This window comes from Hippoglossus stenolepis, chromosome 23 (genome assembly GCF_022539355.2).
Source record: "Hippoglossus stenolepis isolate QCI-W04-F060 chromosome 23, HSTE1.2, whole genome shotgun sequence".
NCBI lineage: Eukaryota > Metazoa > Chordata > Actinopteri > Pleuronectiformes > Pleuronectidae > Hippoglossus > Hippoglossus stenolepis.
The window spans coordinates 15,597,277-15,625,128 of NC_061505.1; the positions used below are offsets into that span (position 1 = coordinate 15,597,277).

Here is a 27,852-nt window from a genome sequence, read left to right on the forward strand (position 1 = left end):
CTTTTTTTTTTCAAATAGCTTTCCATGTTTTAGTCTCAATCTATGCACGAACGTGGCTCCAGAGGATCACAGAGGACATTTAGGCTAAAAACATGGTGTAAATGACGTTTAAAGACGGATTTGAAAGTTAGGGCTTACGGACACTTGAATTACACCACAGGAGCAGTATGGGGGCATGTTATGTTTTTCCTGTTTGAAGTTACTGCCGTTACTTCAATTGTTTTGGATTTGGCTGCAATGCTGTTTACGCCTAAAACTCCAAAAGTGTTTTGTGGACTCAAAAACCTCACCCACCCCTCCACCGATATGGTAGTGAGTAGATGAGTGAATTTTCATTTTATTGTGAACTTTCCCTTTAAGCTGTTGTAGGTCTATCTAGATTCACTCATAAAATACTCTAATAACTAACAATATCATATAAAGTACATGATATATTGATGTGAACATCTCCCTTGTATATTTCCATTAGTTTAAATGTATTTAAATTTTTTACTTTCATTGTTTTGTTCAATATATCTATGTCATGATCACAAAATGTCACTGTGATGTTTTTGTATTATGACACGGGTTCCTCTATGTACTGTGTATACTACTTTCAACTTAAAAATGTATCTAAATTTAAAAAAGGGGGGAGGGGCCAGCTTGCAGGCCCTCAACCGGCTTATATTATATGTTGACATTTAAGTCCCCGTTTGGTTTGTTTTCATTTTCAATAACATCTGTTTTGTTATGGAAAAACATGTTTTGCTATTGTTTTAAACTCAAATCACAGAGTATACGATGACACCCTAACAAACTAATAAATATGCAGGCTTGTTCTTACGTAACGGTCTGATGAAGGAAAAAACAAGGTCATCTCAAACTGTCACTTTTGCAGAGCTGCAGAGGAAGTCTGTCTTCATCAGCGTGGTCACTCAGATGTAAAAAAACATACATACTCAATAACACAAACCAATTACTAATTTTTTGGGACTTACAAAAATAAATCTGTTTGTAATGAACAGTTTGCTCATTAGACATCCAGGGACCTAAATATAGAACGTATAAGTAGCCTACAGGTGGTTGTACTGAATAGAGACATGCAAGTTTAATGGCAACTGACCAAACTTCATCCGGTGAGCACATCCACGAGATGTGATTAAAAGCGAGGAAACATTTGGACTCTTTAATAAATGAGTATACTTATCACCATTACTGCTTCCTTCAGGATTCTCAATGTAAAACCAAAGACTGCTGTTGATGTCAATAGATGACATGAACAGATACTCTACCTACTTGCACATGTATGTGTTTTAAACACTGTGCATTTCCCTTTAAGTGAAGGCTTCCTTGAGAGTTGAGAAGCAGAGTACTCCTCTAGACAAAAAGCTTGTTATGCAACATGTTGAAGGAGGCAGCCTAAAAGGCCTTGCCTGAAAGAAGCTATCCCTGAAATGAGACCAGTCTGCACAAAACGACAAAAAGGTGAAATGGATCAGTTTAATTCTAAACCAAGCAAGATTTCAACAGCTATTCATTCAGACTAGGGCCATAACACAACAGACTAATTCCAGAAAGAGAGTAAAACATTTTTCCTCTCCAATAACTCGATGGACAAAACTGATACTTTTGTCCTTGCAGAAGCAACACAAACACTGCACACAGCATCTTATCAGAGCAGAGAGATGCAGAGAAACAAGGATATATATATATATATATATATATATATATCATATTCCCAACATTCAAGTAGTGCAGAGGGTCAGACGCCAGCAGACTGCAGCACCAAAGCCCCTTTTCAAACTCAGTGTCACAACTGAGATGCAGACAATTAACAAAAGGAGAAAAAGAAATTTTAAAAAAACCCTGGGAATTTCTGGAAATTAATCTGAGACAGTACTACAGAAAAGGTTTTTCTGACAGAACTAAGATACACTTCACATCATGTTATTACAAAAATATTAATCTTATTCAACTCAAAGCCAACATAAGGAGCATGACAGGAGTACAAATGTGGTGCTTAAAATTAAACATGCAAACTGAAGTTCAGTATCTTAAATCCAATGAAAGTCATGTTTTCAAGTTTGACTTAAACATTTGAGGCAATGAAACTATTCAGCATAAATGTTATCAAGCAGTTAATTTGGTAACCAAGTAGCATGACAAAGTATTGTAGAACAGCAGAACAAGTGGCCAGGAGCGTCTTTTGTATGCACACAAGGATCTTTGTATTTATGTGAATTTAAAAACAGGAAAAATAACTAAGTTACACAAGTTTACAAATTGAGCTAACCGCCTTTCAGTAATTCAGAGATGTCTTCACAATATCAAGGATCAATAAAAAATAAAGCACTGGTTATATTTTTTTCTGTGAGCACACACACAGAAATGCTCTATATAACATCAGTCCATTGGATACAATAGAACAATGTGCTGCAGCGTTGAAACTCTTCCGGGAGGATGGTTCTTCTGTGGCAGGCTTAATTCTGGGGTGGGGGAGGTGGGGGGGCAGGAGGCATGCCAAAGGGGGGCATGCCTGGTACCCCCATCCCCATCATGGTGACAAAGTTGGAAGGGTCCATGGGTGGTGGGGGTGGTGGTGGTGCATACATCATGCCGGTCGAGCCTGGAGGTGGCGGAGGGGGAGGAGGAGGGGCGCCAGGGGGCAACGGGGGCTGGACGCCAGGGGGAGGCGGCACCATGGATGGGGAACCCATGGGTGGTGGGGGCTGGGCCCCTGAGGCTGCAGGCTGCTGGGGCTGCTGCCATGGAGGCAGGGTGCCAGTGCCAGGGCTGGACGTTGTGGTGGTATCTGAAGGGAGTAAAAAGATGTTAACTCTTTACTGACATCGATAACGTTTATTCCCCCCAAAGAAATTCTGTCAATCAGATCATCTGGCTCCAGAATGACCAGTCAGTATGGTTGCTTCAGACATTATAAAGTCCACAGAAAGTCCAGAGAAGCTGATGTGAGAACACAGCAGGAGATGCTCCACAAGATTCACCGTGAGCTAGTGATGAGGGTTCTAACACGTGACAGACGTACATTACAGCCTTATCTTTACACTCTGCAGATTTCTGTGTTGTTGTGCATTGCTTCTGAGCAGAGAATCTCCTGCTGCGTTGTACATGTGTGAAAGGCAAACTCTGGAGAAAGTCTGGACCCAAATTCGCCAGAGATCCTCCAGAGCTAATGTTCGAAATCGGCTTATGTGATGTTATGTCGTTACCAGAGCCAGATGAGCTGCACTGAACTTTTCTGATGACCAAGCTGCATTTATTCAGATTTCAACAAATATGTATCACTGTTAAGTATTTGTATCAATCCCATTGTTAGGGCCATTTTAGCACTTCACGCAGAACTTTGTTTACATTTCACTGTTTAATAAAGAGTGTTTTGGCTTTTTTTTGTGAAAACTATTATACCATATATACTAGACAAAACAATGCAACCTACATTTTGCCATTCGACAGTTGAGTATACAGTATAGTGTTTATATTGATAAGTGTATGACGGACAGGTTTTGTATCAAGTTTTTGGGGGTTCTTACTCTGTTGCCAGGGCAGCGGTGTACTGGTTGCCATGCTGCTGGTTGGAGGGGGAGGTGGAGCCTGCTGTTGCCACGGTGGCAGCGGACCAGAAGGCGGGGGAGGTGGCTGGTTGCTCGGGGGAGGAGGTGGAGGGGGCATCATACCCATTGGAGGAGGGAGCAGACCTATGGAGGGGTAAAAACAGTGATGTTATGGTGCCAAAGCTCGTTTGCTTTCTTGCCAGTTTGAATGATCTTCATTCATCAACACACATTGAGGAGCTTGTAAATACATTTTAAGGATTTACAAAGCGCATGTGTAAGAGTTGTCATAACTGGATTACTCTACTGGGCATTTCAAGACTTTCAAGGACATGGACATCACAATGGTGACGTCTTAAAACATTCAGCATCTGCCAGCTAAAAACACTCTTACCCATAGGGTGTCCATGAGGTCCTGGACCCTGGCCCATGGGGGGAGGAGGAGGCTGCATCCAGGGGGGAGGCAGACCGTTGGGGTTGGGGGGTAGAGGGGGGCCTCCCATGTTGGGCATGGGGGGAGGGTAGTTGTGGTGTCCTCCATGCCCACCGTGCCCACCATGCCCACCGTGTCCTCCGTGCCCTCCGTGCCCTCCGTGCATGCCATGGTAGTTCCTGTTCTCAGACTGGCCAGAGTTCATCCAAGGAGGCCGGTTCTGCTGCGCACACACACAAACATCATCACGTCACAAAAGAAACTTTTCTATGGAAACCACAGCATGGAATCAAATGTGTCACAAACTAACCGGAGGTGGCTGGTTGTTGTTGGGGCCTGAGGATCGAGGTCCCCCCCCCTGGTTGTGTGAGTGTCCACCTCCAGATGTGGGGACTGGGGCCTCCCCCAGCTCAGCCATTAGGGACAGGTACTCCTTGTCCATACGAGCCTTGTCCTGGGCCGACTGAGGAGGCTCACCACCTGTTGCTCTGTGGGCAGCAAATGTGCTACACGAGGCAAAACAGCAAACATTGTTACAAAAACACAACTCATAACCATCTGGAGTTTCTCCACGTTTTGTGGCTTGTTTAAGTGATCACCTGGTGTATTTGCAGTCAGAGGAGATGTGGCCAGCTCCACCACACTTGGTACAGAGGGTGGTGTTGGTAATGCTGCGTGGCTCGGCGTTCTGCCAAGGACGAAGGATCCTAAAGAAACAGAGAGACAATCTTCACTGGTGTTCTGTAGCTTACAGAGAGCAGAGTTGACTTTTCCCATAACTGAGTCTTTTCCCCTGTGCCCACATCCATCACCAATGATCTGAACACTGAAATGTACATGCGGCTCCACCACTGTGAGACGTGTTCACTGACCTGTTGTCATCTTCCCTCAGTGTGCCATTGAGTCTGGCAAGCTCCCTCAGCTGCATCTTTCGTAGGTCATTCTGATCCTCAGGTGTCTCGATGCCTTGCTTCAGGATGTTACGAATCTGTAAATTTTGCACCATTAGCATTACATATTATACATGTCATATGGTACGTTCCATGTATAGAGAAACTCAAATCTTCACACGAGTGTGAAGCACTGAACAAAGATGGATCATTGAAAGGGAGCAAGATAATCTGCACTCTGGGGATATCTAACCTGCTCCACAGCTTTCTTGACGTTCTCCATTGTGTTCGCAGTGACCAGGGCATGCAGAGGCTCATCCTCCCCTGGGAGCATCTGTCCATCCTTTCGGCCAACCTTCCCCTCCTTTACAGAACCTTTACCACGGATCATGATCTTGGCACAGCACTCCTTCTCAATGTTCTTCAGTGTGTTACCACTGGTGAAACAAAAAGAGAAACTTGGCCATTAACTTGCTTGTTTTTAGTATATAAAACATGCATGGTGATAGTAATATTAAGTCCAACTTACCGTGGCCCAATTAGCAGACCAACAAAGTTGATTTCAGGGTATTCATCCTGGGGAATCATAACTTTGTCATTGACTCTGGTGGCTGGAGGTCTGCAAGAAATGGATACAAGATCAGCATATACTAGGATCACTGATCTACTTTCAGTACAGGTCAGATATAGAGTAGGGCTGTACATTTTCTCCAAATATCAAGTTAGAAAAAATTTGACATGACACAATTTGTTCAAATATATTCAATCCCACTCCCTACCTCTGTGCACACAGTCAGACAAGGTTGAACACTTGATGTTGCTCTCCTTATCTGAGGTGCCTCCTCAGCTGCTGCTAACATTTGAGCCCACAGATTTACTGTAAGGCTGTTACATGATATAATGCCGACAAACAGACTGGCTGTTGAACATTACTTTGCTGGTACGGTGTAGAACCCAAAATACGTCCACACACCACTCCTCCAATGCTCTGGTATCATGACTGTCTGCTCAGGACTTCTTTTCTAGCTAGTATCCTCCATTTTCCTAACAAAACAATGTAACATTACTATCTTACTCGACTGATAAATCAAGAGGGCATACAGTAGGTCAAGCTGACAGTCATTGCCCTTTGCTGGATAAGGATAAACTACTTCAGATGGTCTGATGCGTTTCGAGACTTTAAATATTGAAGTCGAACAGGTTACAGGTTTCCTCGATGTTTGTGTTCCCCCCCAAAAAAGACAGTCCTAATATACATTAATCAGATTAAAACCAGTTACTGGTTTAAAAAGGTTGTCGCCAATGGTTGTATTCTATTTAATTAAAACAGACTGTTATGATAGCATAAAGCTGAACATTTTTGTAAAACACAAATAAATCTTACTTGTAGTCTGCAGGAGGCTTGAAGTCAGGGTTGAGTCCAACCATCTCAGTGATGAGGGAGTGGCGCTCCTCCTCGATCTTCTTCCGTGTGCGATACTCGCGGGTGTTTAACCTCTTGCCCTCGCTGTTATATATGGGCTCCGGAGAGGGAGACCTGAAAACGGCAGACAAAAGACAGGAAATACAACATCAATACCTTTCTAGAATTGGAGCTCTGCAGGTTAACCAATACACACTTCCTACAGCTAACTAAAGCTTTAGAAATTTCAATTCTTCAGTAGCAATTTCTAATCAACAGGTAATGATATATCTGAGAAATTATGTTAAATTTAAATAGACATTTCATTTTGGAAATTTGGATCTACTGAGATAAATCTCAGAAAGACTGACTATGTGACTAAGGGCCAGTGCAAGAGCAAACTAAAAAGGAAAAGAAAATTATAATGGGAACTCTGCACTGACGTTTCAAAGGCTAGAGTTCATTAATTTATACAATTCAGGGTAAAACGGGGGCAACCAAAGCTGTATAGCGGTAATTAACCCAAAACAGTGGAGGGGCATCAACCACACAGAAAAAACGAAAAACAAATGAATGGCCATAACTAAACCTGCATACAGGATTGTTGGCCTATAAGAAAGGAAAGCTGGAGGTAAGAAAAAGAAACCAAAGCAAAATTCGCAATCCTAAGCAGAAACGCTGTCTTTGAGAGTTGCTTGGTGTTGACGTGGCGGAAGAGGTCCGTACCTCCCCTTGGATGCTGAAAACCTGTGTTGCTGCGTTAAGGAGGCTCTGTGCTTGAAAAAGGGTTAGGTTGACGTGGGGTAATTTGGGTTAGAGAAAAGGAATTAAGATTAGATATCCACCTTTTCCTATGCTCTCCCACCTGAGAGCCACATTTGTGTCCATGTGACATGAAGAGGGGGAAAAAAACGTTTTTCCTTTTATGCTTCAAACTTCCAACGGTGACAACCTGAAACACCCCCAGTTGGTTCTGTCACATTAGATTGGGGAGTGATTTATAAGAGTGCTGCAGCTCTGCAATCGACTTTTTGGTTGCTGTGGAAATGTCTGATTATGATGAGAAACTATGCAGTGTACAGACGGCAGGGACTCTAGCTAACAAAGGTCAATGTCACACACTCATGAGAGCAAGCCACTTCCTGTGGGAACAGATCCTTATGGAAACTATGTTATAAGATTGCTATTGCGTCTCCGGCACTTAGAAGTCTGGCAGTTTTCTTCCAGACCTCAAAAGTCCAGAGGTAAAACTGGCACACGCCCCCCACTTTCCCTTCCCCCTGGGTGGAAATGTTAAGCCCTGTTACGAGAGAACTAGTGATCAATATTGAAAAACCTATTGATCACTGATATAGCAGTGTTGGATACACGCCATCACTGTCAAAAATAGATAATTTCCAATGTGCAAGTCAGGAAAAGCAAAAAAAAAACTTGATGGGTCTGAATTATGAACTTAAATTAATTATATTCAAAGAGCCAATTCCATTTCAACTTCAAGACTAAAAAAGATCTTCAATGTCATTAAAACAATTTAAATAGAGTACAGTGTGTTGACCCAAGCCTGTTTCAGAGGAAAACCTTAATACATTGTACATGTATTCATTCATAGGTTCACACAGCACTCTACATCAAACGAACAAGCAGTGGTTGGAACCTTCATGCAGTTAAAACTGGGAGGCTAAATTTGAAGCAACAACTCCACTGACCTGTCGAGTTAAATAGCAAATAGTCCACTATGAAAGGTGCAAATATTTAAGACTTGGTTATTTGTCTTTACCTGAAACACACCTAAACTCAACTCTCATTGAACTACGTAGAGTGGGTTACCCAAGCATTCATACAGTCTACTCCTGTCTATTTGGAATACCATCGCTTGCAAAACTATTTACCTAATGTATTTGGCTTGCAAATACATAAGATTCAAACTTTGCTTGATGCTACACTGTGGTTTAACATAGATCTCACCAAACATTTATCTGACAAAAATCAATCAAAGTAAGAAAAGCAAGACACCACTCAACTCAAGGTCAACTTGCTAGCTTTTGGAAGCTTTTAATTGGATCTCACCATCTTCTTCAGGAGATGGTAGTTGCTCTGCTCCTCTTCCTCCTCTGAGGAAGACGACGAGATTTTACTAAAAGCTCCCAAAAAGCCAGAAAGTAAACCCTTCATTAAGGGTGTCTTTAGGTCAACTACTTTTTTCACAGTCAGGAAGAGAAATTCATGTTTAATTTTATAATATAATATTTCTGTTCATATAAATAGGTACTTAAAAGGAGACTAAATTGTCAGTTAATTAGGAACAAGTAGCTGAAACTATTGCAGTTTAATCAAACAGTATTGAAGGTTATAATGATAATGTTTTGTTGAAACCGTTACTGACGGGCTTTTACAATTATATAATCGTTCTGCGGGCTGCAGTTTGCGGTGCTGTTCACGGCACAGCTGTCTAATTAGTGTCCAAATGTTGCAGTTATCGTATTTTCAGAAAAATCTAAATTTTGATTCAAGCCTTATTAAAACATTACGGACACTAGCTACCAGTCCCAGTATATGTAGAAAGATGTATGCTTACTAGTGAGAGACTTATTAATAGACTTAATAAAGATGATAATGTAGATCAATTCTCCTCTAGCATTAGGTTTTGGTTAAGTGCATTAACTTTGAATATTTTAAACAACACTGCCCTTCGATTAGAAGATGGCTAATTAAACTAACTACAAGCTTATTACTATACAATTTGTGATTTAGACTAACAACCACATATATACAGAAAATCAACATTTGTCTTCCAAAAGTCAAGAAGGTAGAGAAAATGTTACTGTTCGAGGGTTTAATCTTTTTCCGACCTGTCCTCAGGGTTAACAGGGATTCCCAGGTCTCCTGTACGCAGTTTACGAGTCAGGTCTTCAATCTGCAGTTGGACTGGAAGAATTCAGGTTAGGAAAGAAAAACAAGGATGGAGAGAAATGTGGTTACCACAACAACATCAGGGAGACAACGCTCTGCACATGAGAGCACTGTCCCATTTATTACTAAGGTAAAACAACAAATGGTGAGTCTGTTTAAAAAACAAACAAAGGGAGATCAAATGTACATCTCATAAGACTCTAAGGCATTTCTGAAGACATGAGGCATTTACCCAATACGTTCTAGAGGTAGATTTACATTAGCACAAACAGGACTAACCTTTTCTCAGACAATGAATTAGCATGGCAACATGTCAGTAAAGGACTAGACTGTGATTCCTAAAAATGCCTTTACCATTTCAAACACCGGATGAGGGGTTTTTCCATGGAGACAGGGCTTCAGATACTGTAGCAATTGTGTTAAGAGGCTTTGGCATTTTAAGGACACAGCTGGTCTAAAAAATAAATAAATCACTGATTGGTCTATTTGTTTTCCAAGTTTCAATAAGAAAACGGGTGATGACCGTCGCTCTTGTCACTCCATAGATCTAATACTGAGGGGCTGCAGTGACAAAGACACAATTCTTATATATTGAAGGCAGTGAAAAAATAAATCAATCAGTCATCTCATGCACATCATGAAAATTGTAATGAAAATAACCCCCAAACAGAGATTAACTGATCACTGCAATGATTACTCTGGATTAAAGAGATGAATACGGGGTCTGTGAATCGTGGCTCACAGCAATTGCATCTTTAAATGTTTCCCTTGGATCATTTTAGGGGGTCTACTACATGAGCAAAGGAAATGATAAGTATGACAAGGAGAGGTGGGCACAAATGAATGTTTACATACCAAGGAAGTACAACCATTACCAATGAGTGAACAACATCAATAACAAAGTCAGTTATTGACAAAAGGTTTCATCTGCTTCAGAACACCCAGCTGAGGGCCTGTGAAGACAGTGTGTTGGTGCTACACTGCTGCTGAAAGGCATATGTGGTTCAAAACTGGAATCATATGATCCTTTTTTTTTTTTTAAACAGGCCAAACTAAGAACACAAATGACAGTGTTTCCCAATTTGATATGCCCACTAAACCAACTGGTTGAATAGTTTAAATCTGATGGATTGTTTTGCCATTGAAGCAGCATTGCTCACACTTGGACCGATATAAACAGAAGCATACTTTGGCATGTTAGAACATTATGAGGAACGTCTCCATGCACAGGAACATTACTGATGACGTGTAAAGGGATCAGGCAAGACATTTAACAGTGACCTGCAGTTCAGGACAGATATCAGCAAGCAGTGGTGTTTAATCATCTATGTCAAACTCTTCTTGCTAATGGGTGCCCGATGGTATGCAAACTGTAAGTACACCACAACAGAACCAATTTACCTACATTAAAAAGAGACATAAGCTTAATTGCCACCTTACATCATCAAGTTATAAATCACTATGCATCAGAAACTATTGCTTCATCTCAACAGTTGGAGCAGAATTAGACATTTCACTTTTGGTGTAACACAGAAATGTTACTGGGGATTAGATGGAAAATGTAATTCAAAGTTGCTAATGCATCTTGTTGGTGCCTTTAGAGAGCTCTAGCTGTTGGGAACGCAGCAAACAGCACAGACGTGTAACATTAACACCGGTATGCATCAAGTAAGAAAACTACAACCTCAAACAGATGCAATTGATGAGACATAACAAAACTGCATTTTAAAAAATCAACACGGTGACATGTTTTAACCAGAGAAACTTAATAAGCATTTACCTATATATGCTCTCTCCTGATCCCGGGTCAATCCGGGTGGAATAACAGTGGGCATGCCTGGTATGACCGTCTTCTGGTCAGGCGTCTCGCTGCTCCAGCGACTCTTCTTCCTGGATTTCTTACCGAAATCTACCGAGAAACGGGGGGATTTAGTGCACATTGGTGGCGGCTTCGACGCACGTTACAGGATGAACGTCAATTAAAGCACCAATTGACATGACCTTGCAAAAACAGTGGAGTCGACAAGCGATGAGAAGTAACGATCCGTACAGCTGGGCTCAACATAGGGGCCTTTACATGTGAACGTAATGGCACAGTGGAGTCGTCAAGGATTCTATTACTCGTTAAACGTGTAACTTACATCTCAGCTCTGTGTTAACTTCCTCATGATGAAAGAAAAGTTGAACTGCAGCCATGTGGCTAGCTGAGCCTTTGACATGAGTTCAGTGTGACACAACGTGTTATCATTATAAAAACAAATATCTAAAAATCAACAAACTAAACGTTCATGTTGCGCTTATATTCTTTTATCGATTTACGTTGGCATTGTCGTCTCCATTTCGTGCAGGCCATGACGCGGGGCCTCTGACGTCAGGCCATGTTAGTTAGCCACATTAGCTGGCTAGCATTAACTCATGCCGCACCAAGCGCTTGTTGTGTTCGCGGGTTATTGCGTTGGTCGTTAATTTACCTGGGCTTACTAGTCCGGCCCCCGGAGGTGGTTGGGGAGCCTGGGCCGAAAACCCCGCCGCCGGGCTGAACTGGTGCGGCTGTGGAAAAGATGCGGCTGGCATCGGAGGCTGGAAAGCTTGTATCGAAGGGAAGGTTGCGGGCGGCCCCGGTATGGGCATCAGCCCGTTCCCCGACCCAGGCCCAGCGTCAAATCCTCGTTTAGCGCCGATACTGGGGTGCAACTTCCCTAAGGGAGTCGCATTTGCTCCCGTGGCCATTTTCAAAAAAAACTGCAAAGTTTCTGTAAAACGTCGGTCGACTCAGGTATAAATTGGGTTAAACTGGGAGAATATCTAACGGAGCATCAGCCGCAGACACTACTCACAATTCTTCAATCAAAATGGCGCCTAACAGAAAACCACAAAGGATGATCGGCTGTAGACTAAAAGCATTCCTATTGGCCAGACTAAGACCCTCCCCTGGATCCTCATTATCTACGTTGATTGGCTGATTCGGCTATCAACGTTATTACTGACACGTAGTCGTGACGCCATATCCGGCCTGCGTTTGTTTGTGATTGACTAAACAGGAAGAAAAAAGAAATCACCTACGACGCAAACAAAAATCTACGACTCCTTAAAATCTCCAAGAAAAGCTTTATTTACAATGAAGAAGTGTAATTATAATTGTCATTTACAAACAAAAGGTCAAGAGTCATTTTTGAATATTAATAAAATTAACTTCCTTTAAAATATGACTGTAGATGGTTTGTTTTGACCAGTATTTGGAGTTGGATCATTTTTATTTATGGATTGGAATTGTATAGTCAATAATTACTGTTCAATCAACTGAACACTAAATAAAATAACATAAACACGGTGTTTTAATGACGAGAACTGTTACTGAATCTAACTGAGATCCTTTTCAATGAAAACATAATAATACAAATAATAATACATCATATTTATATAGGTCTTTTCAAAGCTCTCAAAGTCACTGTACATGGTGAACATGCACCTGTCACTTTTGTAGTAACTTCACTTTTTGTTTACCATAAATGCTGCTCACCACACTACAACTGCTGCCATTTTTAACTGATATATACCACATCCTGTGCATGTACATTACATTTCTTTCCATGAAGTATTTTTGCATTCTCAATCCATTTTTGCACAACTCTCATCCTATCCACTGTGCCTTTTGACAGCATACTGTGTTGTACTATGTTTTGATTACTCAATATGTTGTGTACATGTTTTGTATACTTATGTTTACACCAGATCCGATAGAAATGGAATTATACCGCGTATGTCCTGTACATAGCAGAACTGACCATAAAGTTGACTTTGACATCAAATACATTAATTTGTAAAGTACCTATTTTCTGTTAATATTTTTGGCTTATCTGGTCAAAATGATCTTTTTACATTAAAAAGAAAACCATGTCTGTACATTGTCAGAGAGCGTTTACAAAATACAATTTGGGAGAATAGGATTTAACCCAAACAACGATATCTGCAAGTAGGAGTGCCTAGTGGCAGGCTGTGGCTGAGGGGGTGCAGCGGACGTCCTCTAACCAGAAGGTGGAAGATGTTGACTCAATCAGCTGAATCAGAATTGTGGCATTGTACTTAAAGTTAAAAGAGCAGTAAACAGTTCAAAAAGTGTCACGTGGAGATGCAAATCCCTGCAAGAGAACACATAACTAAGTGCGAGGGAACACAAAGGTAGTTCAGACAGAATATGACTATTATTATTATGATTCTTACACACATGCTAACTTTACTTCATATAACCTGACACCCACTAAACGTCCCTTGCTTGTGGTTGCGATCACTGAGCTAATCTTCCAATTTTAACTTTCTGTATCGAAATTCCAACTGATGAGCATTCGTTACATGGATCAGTATACCAGATTATTCAGTACAACACACATACGGCTCACAGTCTTTCAACAGATTTTAATTTTGACCTAATAGTTAGAAATCAAGACAGACAGCACAAGCAACTGAGGTCATTTTCTCATGGAACTAAAACATGTGTTAAAAGCGTGAAGCCTCATATTTATCACAGCACTGAAAATAAATTGAATACAAGTAATGTGACTACTAAAAAACAAGACCACAATGCAGCTTGGAAAGTTCTTCAACATAATTTCACAAATAGGTTTCATATTACCCAACTACAAAAGTATAATAATTTTTCATTTTGTGCAGGTCTATATTTGTACAGGTTTGACATTTAACCCCCACCCCTCCCATTTAACAATGTAGGTGATGAGGCATAAGGTATTGAGATTTCTTTTGCCATTGCTTTATATATGCAGTAACAATGTAAACTTACATCAATACAAATGAATAGACAGAAATACACAAGATGCTGCTCAAAAGAATTCATAAAATTGTATAAACATAACCCTAAGACTCACCTCTAAAACATGCACCATGCATTAATTTGATGTGTTTTTATTAAATGAATGAATCATAAATATTGTATGAACATACAGCTACTATCTGGGGGAGATTTTTTTGTTCTTACAGTATCACAAATGGATGGATCAACCAGGTTGTAGAAAAACTCAATCTCTGCACTTTCACATTAAACGCCATTTCAGAACTGCACCAATATCACAACATGTAAATAGGAAGATGAACGGAGGTCAACTGAGCGTTTTGTAGTATAAGCTGGAATGAGATCACAGCGTAATGTGAGTGCATTCAACCATTTCCACTGGATTCTAGCTGTTGGGAAATTGGAAAGCTTTATTGTCACCTTGTCCATACTACCCACACGTGTCAAATATGCAGGGCTGACTTTCCCCCTGATATTACCAATGAGACACACTGTAACATTTAATTTTGAGTAATTCCAATTGCACTTGGGCTATCCTATCTTGCTGTATGGGACACCGATTAGTATGCATATCTTGTCCGCTCAGCACCGGGATCCCGAGGATGTTCATAGGCGGTGCTTCTTGGGAGGGTCAGCACCGGGGAAAGGCGCGAACGATCAAATGCGTATCCATCTGCCTCGGCAGGGACTCTCCGTATCGGACTCCGGTCACGTGCATAGTATGAGGAGACTGGGGCTGGTGGAGGAGGGAGGGGAGGGCACTCGTATGGGTCAAGGCTAGAGGGGGGAAGACGTTCCCGAATAATAGCTATGGAGGTGGTTGATGGAGCAGGCAAGGGGACGGCGCCGCGATCCTCGAAATAACTGCCTCCGTAAGAATTGGCCCTGTACTTTTCATAGTAGTCCACAACACCGTACGGATCCCTTTCGTCGTAAGGCGACCGTCGCATCGGGTAGGCTGGTACCGCGCCATAGAGTGAGCCGTTGCCCCTGTATGCCGCCTCGCTGCCATACATCCGAGCCATGCTATGATCAGCAACAGCGCTTATGCCATAACCTGGGTGCGGCCCGTATCTCATTGCACTCTCATATCCTGCACCCCTTCTGTACCCCGCCATGCTGCTGTGACCAGAACCCCGTGAAAAAACATGTACAGGAGCATAGCCGCCACCATAATCGGGATCACCAGTGAAGTCTGGATGATAACCACCGTTGTGACCACGCCCGCCAAATCTCGAGGCATCGTATCCATCAGACTCTGGCTCTGAACCGTTTTTGAGGTAGCCATTTTGGTCTAGAGGGCACTCTTTGGACCAGTGGCCTTCCTGCCCGCAACGATAACAACCCGATCTGTCTCCCATTCCCGGCGCAGTACGCAGGCGGCTAGTCGAAAGCTTCACGCTCATCAGTTTGCCTTAAAAAGAAAAGACTCAATAAGGACTTATGCCTGCATTTATTCCAAATAATATATTAGACATTTCCTGTCTGGTATACAAAGGTCCCATAATCCATCAGTCTAGGAAAAAATCTGCACTATACGCCAATGTAACAATAAAACATGGCCTATGATTGGTGAATTAGACAGTCCAGTTATTAAAGCTGAAATCCGTAACATTTCAAATTTTATTTGCATCCCGCAGTACTGTATCTTCACTGATGTTCATTCATTAACAAGAACTGACCAAACCCTTTGAAATGATCTGCATTGTGAACTCATTTACAATGAACCAACACAACCTATTTGAAATAAAATTATGTAAGCTGGTTGCTGCCAAAGGACGATCAACCAGTTATTAAATTCAAAAGTTCACTCCCCTTTTCACCAGCACTGGGAATGTTTAATGGATGTGTTCAATAAAGACAAAAACATTTAAAAAAAGGATTAGAATTCTTGTTATTAGCTTTAGCACTTTGTGTTTCTCTGTACTCAGTAACTCAGATGATATCAGATTTTATGATCATATAATGCAGAAAATCTTTCTTGCCACAGTACGACATCAAAAACGTCTGAATTATCACAGAAGAGTAAGCTTGAAATCTGAACCTCCTCATGATAACATTTTAATAAGTTAACAGTTTGTCAGCTCAAATGATCATTTCTGCATCTGCGTGACGCAGCAATGATCATCTGAGCCACAATCTGTCCACGTTTCAGAGAGCACCGAATCAATGACCGCACCGATAAACACGTGCATGCTGACCATATGAAATATAAACAGTTTTGGTGCACATCCTGTCCTTAATGGATGCAGCTGAGATTTGATTGGTAAAAATACAGAGATGGTTTGTTCCTTCTAGTATAAAACTGACCGGTGGGGAAAATCATAAATTGCAGTAAGTGCCTATTTGTGTTTATCTACAATGTACTGAACAGACGTGTATTACCAACGACATTACGGATACCAGCTTTAAAATGAGAAGCATTTGGGGCAGCATTACTTTCTTCAGCTTACCAATATCCCTTCATCTTTCTCTTTGTACTCACCTGCAGCACATCCACAACTTACCTGTCAATTCACAAGAACAGAATTAAATATTCTTCATACTATATATATGTGATAAAGGGAAAGGTCCCCATTAAGCCCAGCCCAAGAGTTCACCTTTAAAAGCTGTGTTGTCTAAATGATTAATGGCCTCCATGGCATCCTCCATTTGCTCCATGTGAACAAAAGCATAGTTTTTTACTATGTCACACTCCACCACGGAACCAAACTCTTCAAACTTAGCCCTCAGCTCCTGGTTGGTACAAGCGATGTTGCCAACATGTAGTTTGGTGGATCCTTTTATATTGCCACGGCTCAATTCTACATTCATGGGCTGGCCATTTAGCTCATAATGGTGGAGGTTGCGGATGGCCTCTTCTGCCTCCGATTTGTTCTCCATGTGCACGAAGCCAAAGTTCTTGACGATGGTACATTCCGAAATCTTGCCATACTGGGAGAAGAGAGAGCGTAGCTCATCCGATGTTGTGTCAGCTGACAAGTTCCCAATGAATATTTTCACCATTTTGGAGCCGCCAGGTCACTAAGGAAGGAGAGCAAATCAAGATTATTGGTACCACAATTCTGCTGAGGCAATCGAGAGATAGACAAGTGAATTTAGGCCTAAAATATAAAAATTAAATATAAAAAATTTGGACCTGGATTAAAATGAATCCATGAAGCATTTCTGCAATATGTATTGAGACGATCACAACCATAATCTGTTGTTTGATGTAATGAAACCTGCCAACAATGGATATCCACTAAACAGTGACAATATCCACAGTCATTTTTATTTTGTGGATTAAAAAAAAACATCACTTTTAACTGAATCATAGATAATTCGACATATGGTTTAATAACTATGTGACTAGCTCTGTCCTACAATAATACAACAGGATGCCATGCATGTCTGTTAAGTTAATAGAAACGAAAAGAATTTGGAGAGGTGTGCACATGCATTGACAGAACAAGGAAAAAGGGATGCATGCATAAACAAATGCACAAAGTTGAACATTTACTGTGTTTGATACGTGTTCGAAGCCAGTGTTATCTACACATACATATGGTTGACACGTGTAATTTCCAATATTCCATGCCCCACTTAGTACATATCTTGTTTACAACTGGTTATAAACCAGGTATGGAGAATGTATATAAACAAATATATTTGGATATAACTGTATTTACACTGCATGTACCTGCAGGTCTCCTCCTGCTAAACTTGGTTTACCTGTACACACATCTAGCAGCTCCAAGTAACTGGAGCAAATGGTGAATATTAATAAACGTGTAGTTGATTTGGATCTGACTGACACTGGTCAGTATGGATGGAGCCTAGTGATTCATTGATTCCTGTGCCGAGGACCTTAAATCCAAAGGCAACAACTTTTTAAACAACAAATCCTCACTTGTCTTTGGCCTAAAACGGAAGAATCTGCTTGTGTGCGCTGCTTTGTTGAATTGTGCACGTTACTAGTGTCATGTGCAGAGCCACATACGGTTTTAACACCACGTATCTGTAGCTAACATCAATAGGCCTGGGGAGAACTGTGATCACTGTACACAGACGATCACGCACCCATCGCCCGCACGTTGCCCATTCACAGCACGGGCAGCTCGCTTCTATTAGCCGCAGCGAGCTAACCAAGTCGGCTCACTTCGCACATTTGGCGCAGAAGTCTTAACATCCCTGCTTCGCTCGGTGATCTAGTTACGTAACACGCTCCCCCACGTTGAATGTGCTGCACGCCCATTGTACATCTCTGCGTTAGCTTAGCACGTATGAATGAAAGAGGCCCTGCTCATTCTACAAACTAAAAACGCTCCGGCTAACTCCGGTAGCAAAGTTAGCCTTTTGTGTTGCATTCATTTCGCGGTGCCGTATTTCCTACCTTCAGCAGCTGCACTGTGTGTTTGGACCCCTCGCAGGATGAAATGGCGGCTGCTGCTTCACCCAATGACGAACGCTACGTTACATTAGCGGCTCGTGACCAGGCAGACACAGTGCTGCTACACAGAGCTGCGGCTAGCTGTTAGCTCCTCTGTGGAGGAAGCGGACCCGGGTGCCCACAAAGCCATGGTCGTGGTCACGCACCTTCAGTGTTACTACTTTGTTATAATTGGTTGTAAGAAAATAAAAACGCCTTTGAAGAACCAGATGTTTCTATTGAGGGCAGATTTATATTCTACATTGTCAACAAATCACCATTCTTGCCTCTACCTGGAGGGAGTGTGACATCTGTTACATGGAGTTTGTTATTTTTTGGCAGATTATCACAGGAAATGTGCCCATAAAACCTGTGATGGCTTGAAATTAAGTTTAGATTATTGCCATCATGTCTATTGTTTAATTATAGCCTTCGATTTCTTTACACGATAATACAACAAAAGTCTGGGAAATTTATGTTTTATGATGTTTTCTTCCTTTCTCAGACAAGTGTGACCTGTGACCTGTGGCTGATTAGATGGCACTTTGTGGAGTTAGTTTTCTTTTGTTTGTTGTTTTGGTCTGGGCTCCCCCCTGGGTAAGAATTCTTTCAGTTTACTACCACGTTTCACTTGTGTAAATAATAAATTCACACTTTATTGCATAAGTTAGTGTTTTGGTTCTGGTTTTGTGGGAAGGGAACCAGGTTTTGTATACTTTTATGCTGCGCTCCTACCCTAGATGGGAGCGTAACAAGCGGGACTGTATATGTTCTGCGATGGGTATTAATTCTGTATGGTTTGAAGCAATATTAAATGTGGTTAACACTGAAGACCCACATCAGAGCACTACTGCTTGTGGCATCATAATTAATCTAATGACTTACAAACATGGGTTTCAACTTGTGTCTCATTTGATTACTGGAAAAGATAGTGAATCGTATTATTGATATTGTGAAACAAACACATCCACATTTCCCAAACTCGATGGAGTTGACTTTAACACTGAGAAAATTAAGTTGTAAAACTACGATCTTCATGACGAAAAAAATCCAAATGAGACAATGTGCAAGAGCAGTCCCACTTCACCTACAAAGTTAGACAACACCAAACAGGGTTTCAAAAACACAAAAATGTCAAGACCAAAATTATTTTGGCTTTATTAAAAATCATACTCATTTTAGTTTTTTTCCCGTGTATGCTGGTACTTCCACAGCTAGTAAGAAAAATACAAACTCCAAACCCATCTATATTCAAAACTTACAAAGGCACCCTTAACAAAGAAAGTACCTCGTGACTTGTACAGCCCAAGCCCTGCCTCACATTTCTGTATCTGCTTTACCTGTAATATGTATACAACACACATCCATCCCACACTGAAACCCTACCTTTGATGGGGTGTGTATTATTTTCAGTGGGAAGAAAACAGTTATGTTGATGCACAATGCCTGTCAGCCAATATTCTGGTTTTGGTGTCACCCTTTTTATTTCGTTTTATTTATATATCTATATCTAGATATATATATATTTTATGAACACATTGCAACTCTGAAAAAATGAGAGGCTGGAATGTTTGAGATAATTTTTTCTTACCTTCAATTTTTTCTCACTCAGCACCTCTCTCAAATAATCACAGTGCTATTATGTTTCCTAAATGAACACAAAGCCAGGTCAGTTACATGGATATGGATTCAATGATCTGTTGTCTTCTTCAGTGTGAATCCCTGTCCATTCATTTTCTACAGAGAAAATGAATGGACATTTTCAGGGGAAAACTACTGGTTTTAGCTGTCAGAGAGTACGAACCACATTAAGATTATTCTACACAAATTTTCCTCTTTATCCACATCCATATAATTGACTTGGATCAAATGAGATGTGTGCTGAGGGGTAAGATAAGGCTATACTGCACCACAAGCAAATGATACATAATACTACATGGGTTAACCTGATTCCCAATTAGAAAATAAAGTCAAATGTTTAGATATTAAAAAGGAACAAAAACACTTCAGCTGGATTTATAGTCAATGCAAAGAGTTCAATGTGTCTACTTACTGAATAAAGACACTTCTTCCATGGGATTGCTGTGTTTATATAATAATAATATAATATAATAGTCCATTCGTATGCCATAATGTTGTCTTCCCCATCTACAAACTCCACCAGAATCAGCAAGATGTGGGGAAAAACTCAATCCCACAGCCAATCGCAATTCTTGCTGTTCCCGCATGGTTTCTTCATCCCAGCCGTATTTTAAATTTTTGAGGAGATTCACGCCAACAATAGTGTAGCCAATGGTGTAATCTTAGAGCCCATGTGTATGGCACAGCTTCTTTACACAGAGGTATAAATCCAGCTTTCTTTAAGTGATAAACAAAATCCAAGCAATTCACATTTGCTCAATTAAACAATTTGCATTACGTGAGGAACAAACACGGTTAAGAAAAAAAAGACATGGCTAAAAACTGAGCTGAAAAACTGCAGAACAAGTGAAAAAAAATATTGTTTTATACAACATAAATGTTTAACAGTGCAGTTTTCTAATCACCATCATCCTTATTGAAAACAGAATATGTGAATGTGACTGAAAGGACAATTCATCTGCAGGCAACCGGCCTCTCAGGTGCCCTGAAGATGCCAACACAATTTCCAAACTTTCCGCATCTCATATGCTTAGCCGCACATTGCGCAGATAGATGGAATCATGTAGATCGAAGATATGACGGCAAAGGAAAAGTCCCGCAGTTCACAAATAGACCTACAAAGAGAGCAAAGCAATCCCTTTTCAGAAAGGGGGTTTAATGCCCCAAATATATGCAGCACAGCTTCAAAGGGTTCAGCCTCATAACAAATTAGCCAGATCCCAGTGCACACCGAGCAGAAATGTTTTACATTAAAATGTCCCCTTATCATTAAATCAAATAATCTGTCATGTTTGTTTACTATGTTGCTCACCTTGGCACCATGGCTTTAGTAAGGCGCGTAACGTGGCGCATAATGATCCTTGGGTCGCGGAGTAGCGTAGGTGCTCCTGGAGGACACCGGTGACAGCCGTGTTCGCTCATAGGTGTAGCCGGCCGAAGAGACGGGTACTCGTCCGATCGGGTTGCGGTCTTGTGCATAGTAAGCAGCAGCTGAAGCGGCCGCTACAGGTGGAGGCGGTGGCCGACGGTCGTACGGATCGACACCGGAGGAGAGCTTTGAAAGGGAGGAAGGGGGGGGTGGGGGAGGGGGGAGATAAGACATGCGACGATCCTCGAAATAGCTTGAGCCATAAGGCCGAGCTCTGTACTTCTCATAATAGTCAACACTGCTATAAAGACGGTCACGATCATAAGCTGATGACCTGTCAGCATAGGAGCCTGCTGGTCTGCCTCCATATCTATCCCCCAGCTCAGAGCCGTAGCCACTGAGCCTACGAGGGGGTGGAGGGATACCACCCACATAACTACCCTGACTATACGCAGAGCCACCCATGTAATCAGCTCCTGGAGGTGGGGCCATTCCGTAGCTGCCCCTGCCATAACCTGGGGGACCGCGTGGGGGGGCCCGGCCGCTGTGACCTCTCTCGTCATCACCGTGGCTATCGCTCCGACCGATTGGACAGTCTTTCGACCAGTGACCATGTTTCCCGCAGACATAGCAGCCGGTATGTTCTCCCATTCCCGGGGCAGTGCGAAGCCGACTGGTGGACAGCTGTACGCTCATCAGCTTGCCTTGTAGGGAGAGAGAAGAAACGCATGAGACCGTAGGATTCTGATACGAAAAGGCTCTTACCGTCTATAAAACACGTTAAATTCATTTGACCGGCAATCCCTGGGCGAAGCGAAATAACCTTCAGTGCCATGTGCAGATGATTATATTCACCAGTCACTGGTGCCAAAGTTACAAGAGATTACTTTCAGTCCACCTGCAATGAAGGCAAAGTTTATCCAAACTTTCTCTTTCTGTGTAAATGAAATGAGCTAGAGCGTTTTACTAGGCCTGAGAGCTCTACAGCGACAGAACAGCATCCAAATTTGAATCTACAGACAGTAAAGACAACAAATGTTCCGCTGCCCGAGAGTTCACCTTTAAAGGCTGTGTTGTCCATCTTACTGATGGCATCCATGGCATCCTCCACTCGCTCCATGTGAATAAATGCATAGTCCTTCACTATGTCACATTCCACCACTGAGCCAAAATCTTCAAACTTTGCCCGCAGAACATCACAGGTGATGCCTTCGCCAAGGTTACTGACGTGCAGCTTGGTGGTGGACTTGGGCCTCCCTTTGCTCATCTCCACGTTCATACGCCAGCCGTGCAACTGGTGTTGGTGGAGGTTCTGAATGGCCACCTCTGCTTCCGAGACGTTGTTCATATGAACAAACCCATAATTTTTGACGATGTCACATTCCGCAACTTTGCCGTACTTCTCGAAGAGTTCACGCAGCTCCTCGGGTGTGGTGTTGCAGGCAAGATTGCCGATAAAAATCTTCACCATGATGAAGTTCGGTGTGTCCTGGTGGATTTAAAATGATAGGTCAGTTTCAAGCGTATAACCACAACCAATAATTAGTGATTAAGTAAAAGGGATGTGAAGGTCTGTCAGTGAACAATGAATTAGTGCTATACAATTAATATACTCAACTACCAGTGCTGTAGCTAAACAATAATAATACAGTTAAACACAACAATCTTGCAAGAGCTCCTACCACTGCGGGTGTTACATTGTACAGTTTCACAACTACATGGATTGTGTACTTTATGGGGCTGGTAAACTGCAGAGCAAAATATATAGTTGTTATTACACCTTCCTTAATAGAGAAAACTGGATTGGAAAATATTGTATTGCACTTTTTCGACCTTAACATTATAACTTAGATTAGAGGCAGAATTGGTTGGAAGGCTGTTTTGCATGTTTACTGTGATAAGCTAAGTGCTGTCCATTCGTATGCAACTTCATAACATGTATTTTTACATTGGCTAAGTACGTCATTATCTCTCTGACGTTAGCTAGCGTAGCGTAAACACGGCTACGCTAGCGAGCTGCACCAGCTAGCTTAGCCATATTGTGCTAACTCTGACGCTGTTAAGTGTTTTCGCTGTGTTTAACATTACTTAGAAAGATAAACTCGTCTGGTCTCGCTGTTTGTTAAATTCAGTAAACATTGTCCACTGCGCACTGCGTCAGTATTTCAGTGTAATGGCGCTCTGATGGAGACGCATGTATTCTGGAAGCTACTACGTTAGCTAGCTTGCTAACAAGTTACGGGCGAACATCCGCCCTCCAGCTCAGCCCATATGTTTACCGAGAACATCTATCACAACGTCACGGTGAACGTCACATATATCAACTTCCTCGAGTCTATCTGACCGTATTTAATAAGCATAAATCTCTATCTCACCAGTAAACCGACGTAGGCCTCGACACAAATGAATGAAAAGTGAAATGGCGTTGCTGCCGTTTCTTCTTCCCTTTTTTTTTCTAGATTTATGCTGTAGGCAACCAGCGTCAAGGCGCTCTACCGCCACCTAGTGGCACTTAAAATGTAGCCCACAAACAATTTGGCAATTAAATGAAGATACTGTTTTACAAATAAGGAACAAGTGCAGCTAGATACATGTCACAAAGGAGACACAACAGAAGTGAAACTAAAATATTGTTATAATTTCCCGGGCATCAGAAGATAGATAGATAGATAGATAGATAGATAGATAGATAGATAGATAGATATTGTAGTGCATTAGCCTGTAAATTGTGGTACAGCAGATGTAAGAGTATTTTTTCCAATAAAGACAAGCATATGCAGTAATGTTGACAGTCTGGCAGCCTAGTAACATGATTAATGCATTTGATCACTCTCATTTCGCCGACAGCAGGGCTATCGAAACTATTGAAGAAGCGGTTGAACTGGCCTTCACCACATCTCCATCGGCTGTGCTGCTGTTCTTCTTTTTGCACACTGTGATGATTCCCATCCCCTTCCAGACCTCCCCTTGTGTTGTTGTAGTAGTTTATTGTACAAGCTACAAGCTTGGGGTTCAGTATTTTGGATACCTTGGAGGAGCCACAGCCACCAATGCCAACTTACTCTCCCAATACCTTAAAGTATACAAAAAATATATATACTAAAATATACTATACTAACATTTTAAAAAGCCTTTCTCTTGCTATTATAAAGAGAAATGGAGAAATGGGACAGTCTTGTTTAACTCCCTGTTTGATAAAAAAAAAGGAAGAAACAGAACTGTTTGTTTAATCATAAAAAGATTTTATAACATTCTGAAATGTATCTCCAAATCCAAAAAGCTCGAGAGAAAGGAAAACAAAATAACTGCCGGAAGGATGACAATCTCAGCAGCACTCCATCAACCCGACCTTTATGGTTAAGCAGCTAAAAGGAATATAAAACACAAGACAATCTGCTTGAAGTCTACAAAATGGTATTAAAAGGACTCTGAAGTCAGGACAAAAAATATCGTCTTTTCCTATGAGACATAAATAAAAGTAATATATAAAGTATAATAAAGTCTTTGGGCTGAACTTCAGACTTACGCTGTTGGCTCGAAGCTATAACTGCTGCCAGTACTGTATTAAGGGTCTGAATACAGAATGAGTGATTTTTTAATTACATTTGCAAAACTTTCTGAAAATATATTTTGACGTCGTCATTATGATAATCAAGTATTGATGATGGGCAAAAATAAAAAACGTTATCACTTCACAAAAAGTGAAATGGTCTGAATAGTTTCTGAAGCCACTGTATCTAAAGCTGCTTTAGCTTTAAAGTTTATTAAAATCTTTATTTTCATATTACAATCTCTCCATTGTGTAAGATACAGTATTGTTATACAACCTACATAGAACTTATACAGAATAACAATTAAAAAATGGGAAAAAACTAATTACCATATTCGTATTATGTCCTTCAAGTATCTGTCAGCGAAAGGTGAGTGTTACTCATACAGTTGTCTTCCCATAAATAACTTAAATATCATCACACACAATACTAATGTAGTGGAATTTACATTTTGGAATCACTGTTTGTATTCAGTTTATATGGCACCCATTTGAATCCAATGTCCATTTACCTTATGTGTAAGTTGAATTATTAATAGTGTTGGAGGGGTGACATCACAGGTCATGGGTTAAAGCTGTGTTTGACACCCATGGGGGACTTACTGCAACGGAATGACCCTTTAACTTCGGCTTGTCTCAACCACATACTTTCATTTCCTGTTGAGGGTTTCCACTCATCAAGTCAGTGTTTGATTCTCTCATCACAGGTTTTTGATCAGGACTTATGGTTGAGGAAGAATAAAATAAGAATAAAATATCTTGCCTCAGTCATGTCATATTTGATGAATGCTAGAGACGGATAAAGATTTCCATGTTTATGACCTGTTTATAAATCTAGGTTTAATCACATTTACCGACAAACTCTGGATTTCCCTTGAATATATTGAGTTTCCCAGGTTTAATCATGACACGGATGTTGACATGAACAGTATTTACAAGTTGGAAGTTCCGACAAGACATGAGTACAAACAGTGTGGAGAAAAATATGCGAGACAAAAATATATAAGGCAAACCCAATGGCCCAGTAGTGAAGCCCGAGTCCAGATGATTTAAGCAATGTACTAACAGAGAGGGCGCTGTTGTTCAGCAAAAGCAACATATGCAACTTTTGCTGAACAACAGCGCCCTCTATAGCCACAGGTGGTAATTCACTCTGTCGGCCACTAAGTCTGAGCTGTTTTTATATAGATATTCCTTATGATCCCAAGCTTCGGAAACAGGCGGAACTCTGTTTACAATTCTTGATAATTTAAACTTCCCTCTGTTGAATATCAGACATGATTCCTAGTTTAATGACTTCTAAGTCTTTTTAACGGATCTCCAGTGGGGCCTGATTCCGGCCAGTTGAAGCTTCTGATTATCTACCTGCTCAACACTGCTACATAAAGCAAGAACAGGGCTTCGTGCCACGGGTTGGGAATAAAATAATTATAATTCTCCTTGCAGGTCATTGTGCTATTCAAATTTTGGAGCTGTTAAGAAAAGGTACATAGTTGCATGTTGTTGCTTTAAGCTGCAGTATCAGCAATGGCCACTATGCTCTCAGACTCCACAGAAATCCCTAGAAATGTTTTTTTTAAATTCCATCACACCTTCCACTGGCAAATATATGAATGACTGTGTGTTAATGTGGGTATCAAGGTTTATTCATGTAATTGATTGACAGGAGTCCCAGTCTATCACACTCATCGACCCTCCTCAGTACCTCTCAGGCGGTTCCAGGAGCCGACAAAGACGAAAGCAAACGCAAATGAAAGCTTCAACATCATTTTCAGAAGATTGTGCGTGATGTCACAAATGTTATGTCCATGTTTTTCTGGTCTATGGTTCCGCATCGACAGCAGGAGATCTATGGAATGGACCTGTAGCAGCCACACTGTGACCAAGGCTGGGAGGGTGGATTATTTTAACATGAAAATCTTGGCTTTTGCAGCTTTAATTAGGACACTCAAGAGTTAGAAAGTCACTTAGCTTGTTGACAAGTCTCTTAGTCTTTTTACAGTCTTGTTGCCCGACAAAAAAAAGAGTTTGAATCTGTGCGGGCAACATACATCCCATGCTCATGTATCCGTCCGTCACAGCAGAGAGTTGGTGGGATCACTCGGTGCCGGTGTCTTGCTACAGCTTCTTTTGTAGAAGACGACCCGGCTCCTCTCAGTAGCTGCTCTCATGTCCAGTGAGGATGTACAGGTTGCTCAGTGCTGACGGGTCATCAGTGGGTGTGCTATGCAGGATTATGTCCCTGTACATAGAGAGGGGAGAGAAATCTCAACACTCATCCACACAGCATGACTCAAAATATCCATGGTTACCATGTAATTCTTATTCGCATTACCGTTGATTAATTCATTTAATTACCTTTATGATTTATTATGTACTCAATCATGTTGTACACCTTATTCTTTGTTGTATACTACTAACGCTATTGATTAATATCAATTAGAGCCACATGTGGATTTTTAAAGCTACATGGCAATACCAATAAGGTGATACCAATATAAGGGAGTAGAAAATTTCAGATACCGATACGTAAACACACACACACACACACACACACACACACACACACACACACACACACACACACACACACACACACACACACACACACACACACACACACACACACACACACACACTACTACCATCATTATAAATGCACATATAAATGCCGATACCTAAATGTCTGTGGAAGGCTCATAGTGGCCAATTTAATCAGCCAACCGATACAAATCGGTCAGGCTCTACTACTACTAATAACAATTCAAATATGAATCATTCTGGTAAAACTGTCACTAATTAATTCAGTCACTGCTACTGCTTCTGTTTCTGGTATAACTGCAGTTAGTTCCCCTAAAAATACTCTCTATATATATAATCTACTACCAATA

The 27,852-nt window shown here is 41.2% G+C and overlaps 5 protein-coding genes across 12 annotated transcripts in view; all 5 read right to left on the reverse strand.

The window, feature by feature from the left end:
• Positions 1-1,459: 1,459 nt before the first annotated feature.
• sf1 (splicing factor 1) lies at positions 1,460-12,072 on the reverse strand. 2 transcript variants are annotated; one of them, XM_035149380.2, is made up of 12 exons: positions 11,658-12,072; positions 10,967-11,095; positions 9,126-9,201; positions 6,259-6,411; positions 5,404-5,493; positions 5,128-5,311; positions 4,857-4,972; positions 4,584-4,691; positions 4,295-4,490; positions 3,946-4,204; positions 3,531-3,695; positions 1,460-2,791 (listed from the first exon to the last, which is right to left on the reverse strand). In XM_035149380.2, exons 1-12 carry the CDS (start codon positions 11,914-11,916, stop codon positions 2,460-2,462), a joined length of 2,067 nt encoding a protein of 688 aa, XP_035005271.1. In that variant the 5' UTR covers positions 11,917-12,072; the 3' UTR covers positions 1,460-2,459. The 2 variants fall into 2 exon arrangements, with proteins under 2 accessions (XP_035005271.1, XP_035005270.1); XM_035149379.2 differs by having other exon boundaries at positions 3,946-4,207.
• A 1,512-nt stretch (positions 12,073-13,584) lies between these two features.
• Positions 13,585-16,462, reverse strand: LOC118102834 (RNA-binding protein 4.1-like). The gene is made up of 2 exons (XM_035149381.2): positions 16,444-16,462; positions 13,585-15,404 (listed from the first exon to the last, which is right to left on the reverse strand). The coding sequence occupies exon 2, from the start codon at positions 15,394-15,396 to the stop codon at positions 14,551-14,553; it is 846 nt and encodes a 281-aa protein (XP_035005272.1). The 5' UTR covers positions 15,397-15,404; positions 16,444-16,462; the 3' UTR covers positions 13,585-14,550.
• LOC118102835 (RNA-binding protein 4.1-like) lies at positions 15,425-16,996 on the reverse strand. The gene has a single exon (XM_035149382.2). It carries the CDS (start codon positions 16,994-16,996, stop codon positions 16,568-16,570), a length of 429 nt encoding a protein of 142 aa, XP_035005273.1. The 3' UTR covers positions 15,425-16,567.
• Positions 16,879-23,871, reverse strand: LOC118102833 (RNA-binding protein 4.1-like). 3 transcript variants are annotated; one of them, XM_047338925.1, is made up of 4 exons: positions 23,787-23,871; positions 22,471-22,900; positions 21,355-22,115; positions 16,879-17,014 (listed from the first exon to the last, which is right to left on the reverse strand). In XM_047338925.1, the coding sequence occupies exons 2-3, from the start codon at positions 22,880-22,882 to the stop codon at positions 21,370-21,372; spliced, it is 1,158 nt and encodes a 385-aa protein (XP_047194881.1). In that variant the 5' UTR covers positions 22,883-22,900; positions 23,787-23,871; the 3' UTR covers positions 16,879-17,014; positions 21,355-21,369. The 3 variants fall into 3 exon arrangements, with proteins under 3 accessions (XP_047194881.1, XP_047194880.1, XP_047194879.1); XM_047338924.1 differs by lacking the exon at positions 16,879-17,014 and adding an exon at positions 19,536-21,157; XM_047338923.1 differs by lacking the exon at positions 16,879-17,014 and having other exon boundaries at positions 19,536-22,115.
• A 1,287-nt stretch (positions 23,872-25,158) lies between these two features.
• Positions 25,159-27,852, reverse strand: part of map4k2 (mitogen-activated protein kinase kinase kinase kinase 2) — a 31,342-nt gene continuing 28,648 nt past the window's right edge. For all 5 annotated transcript variants that reach the window (XM_047338850.1, XM_047338847.1, XM_047338848.1 and 2 more), the window contains one exon: positions 25,159-27,203. In XM_047338850.1, coding sequence (XP_047194806.1) covers positions 27,116-27,203 — 88 coding nt within the window. In that variant the 3' untranslated portion in view covers positions 25,159-27,115. The remainder of the gene's footprint in view (positions 27,204-27,852) is intronic.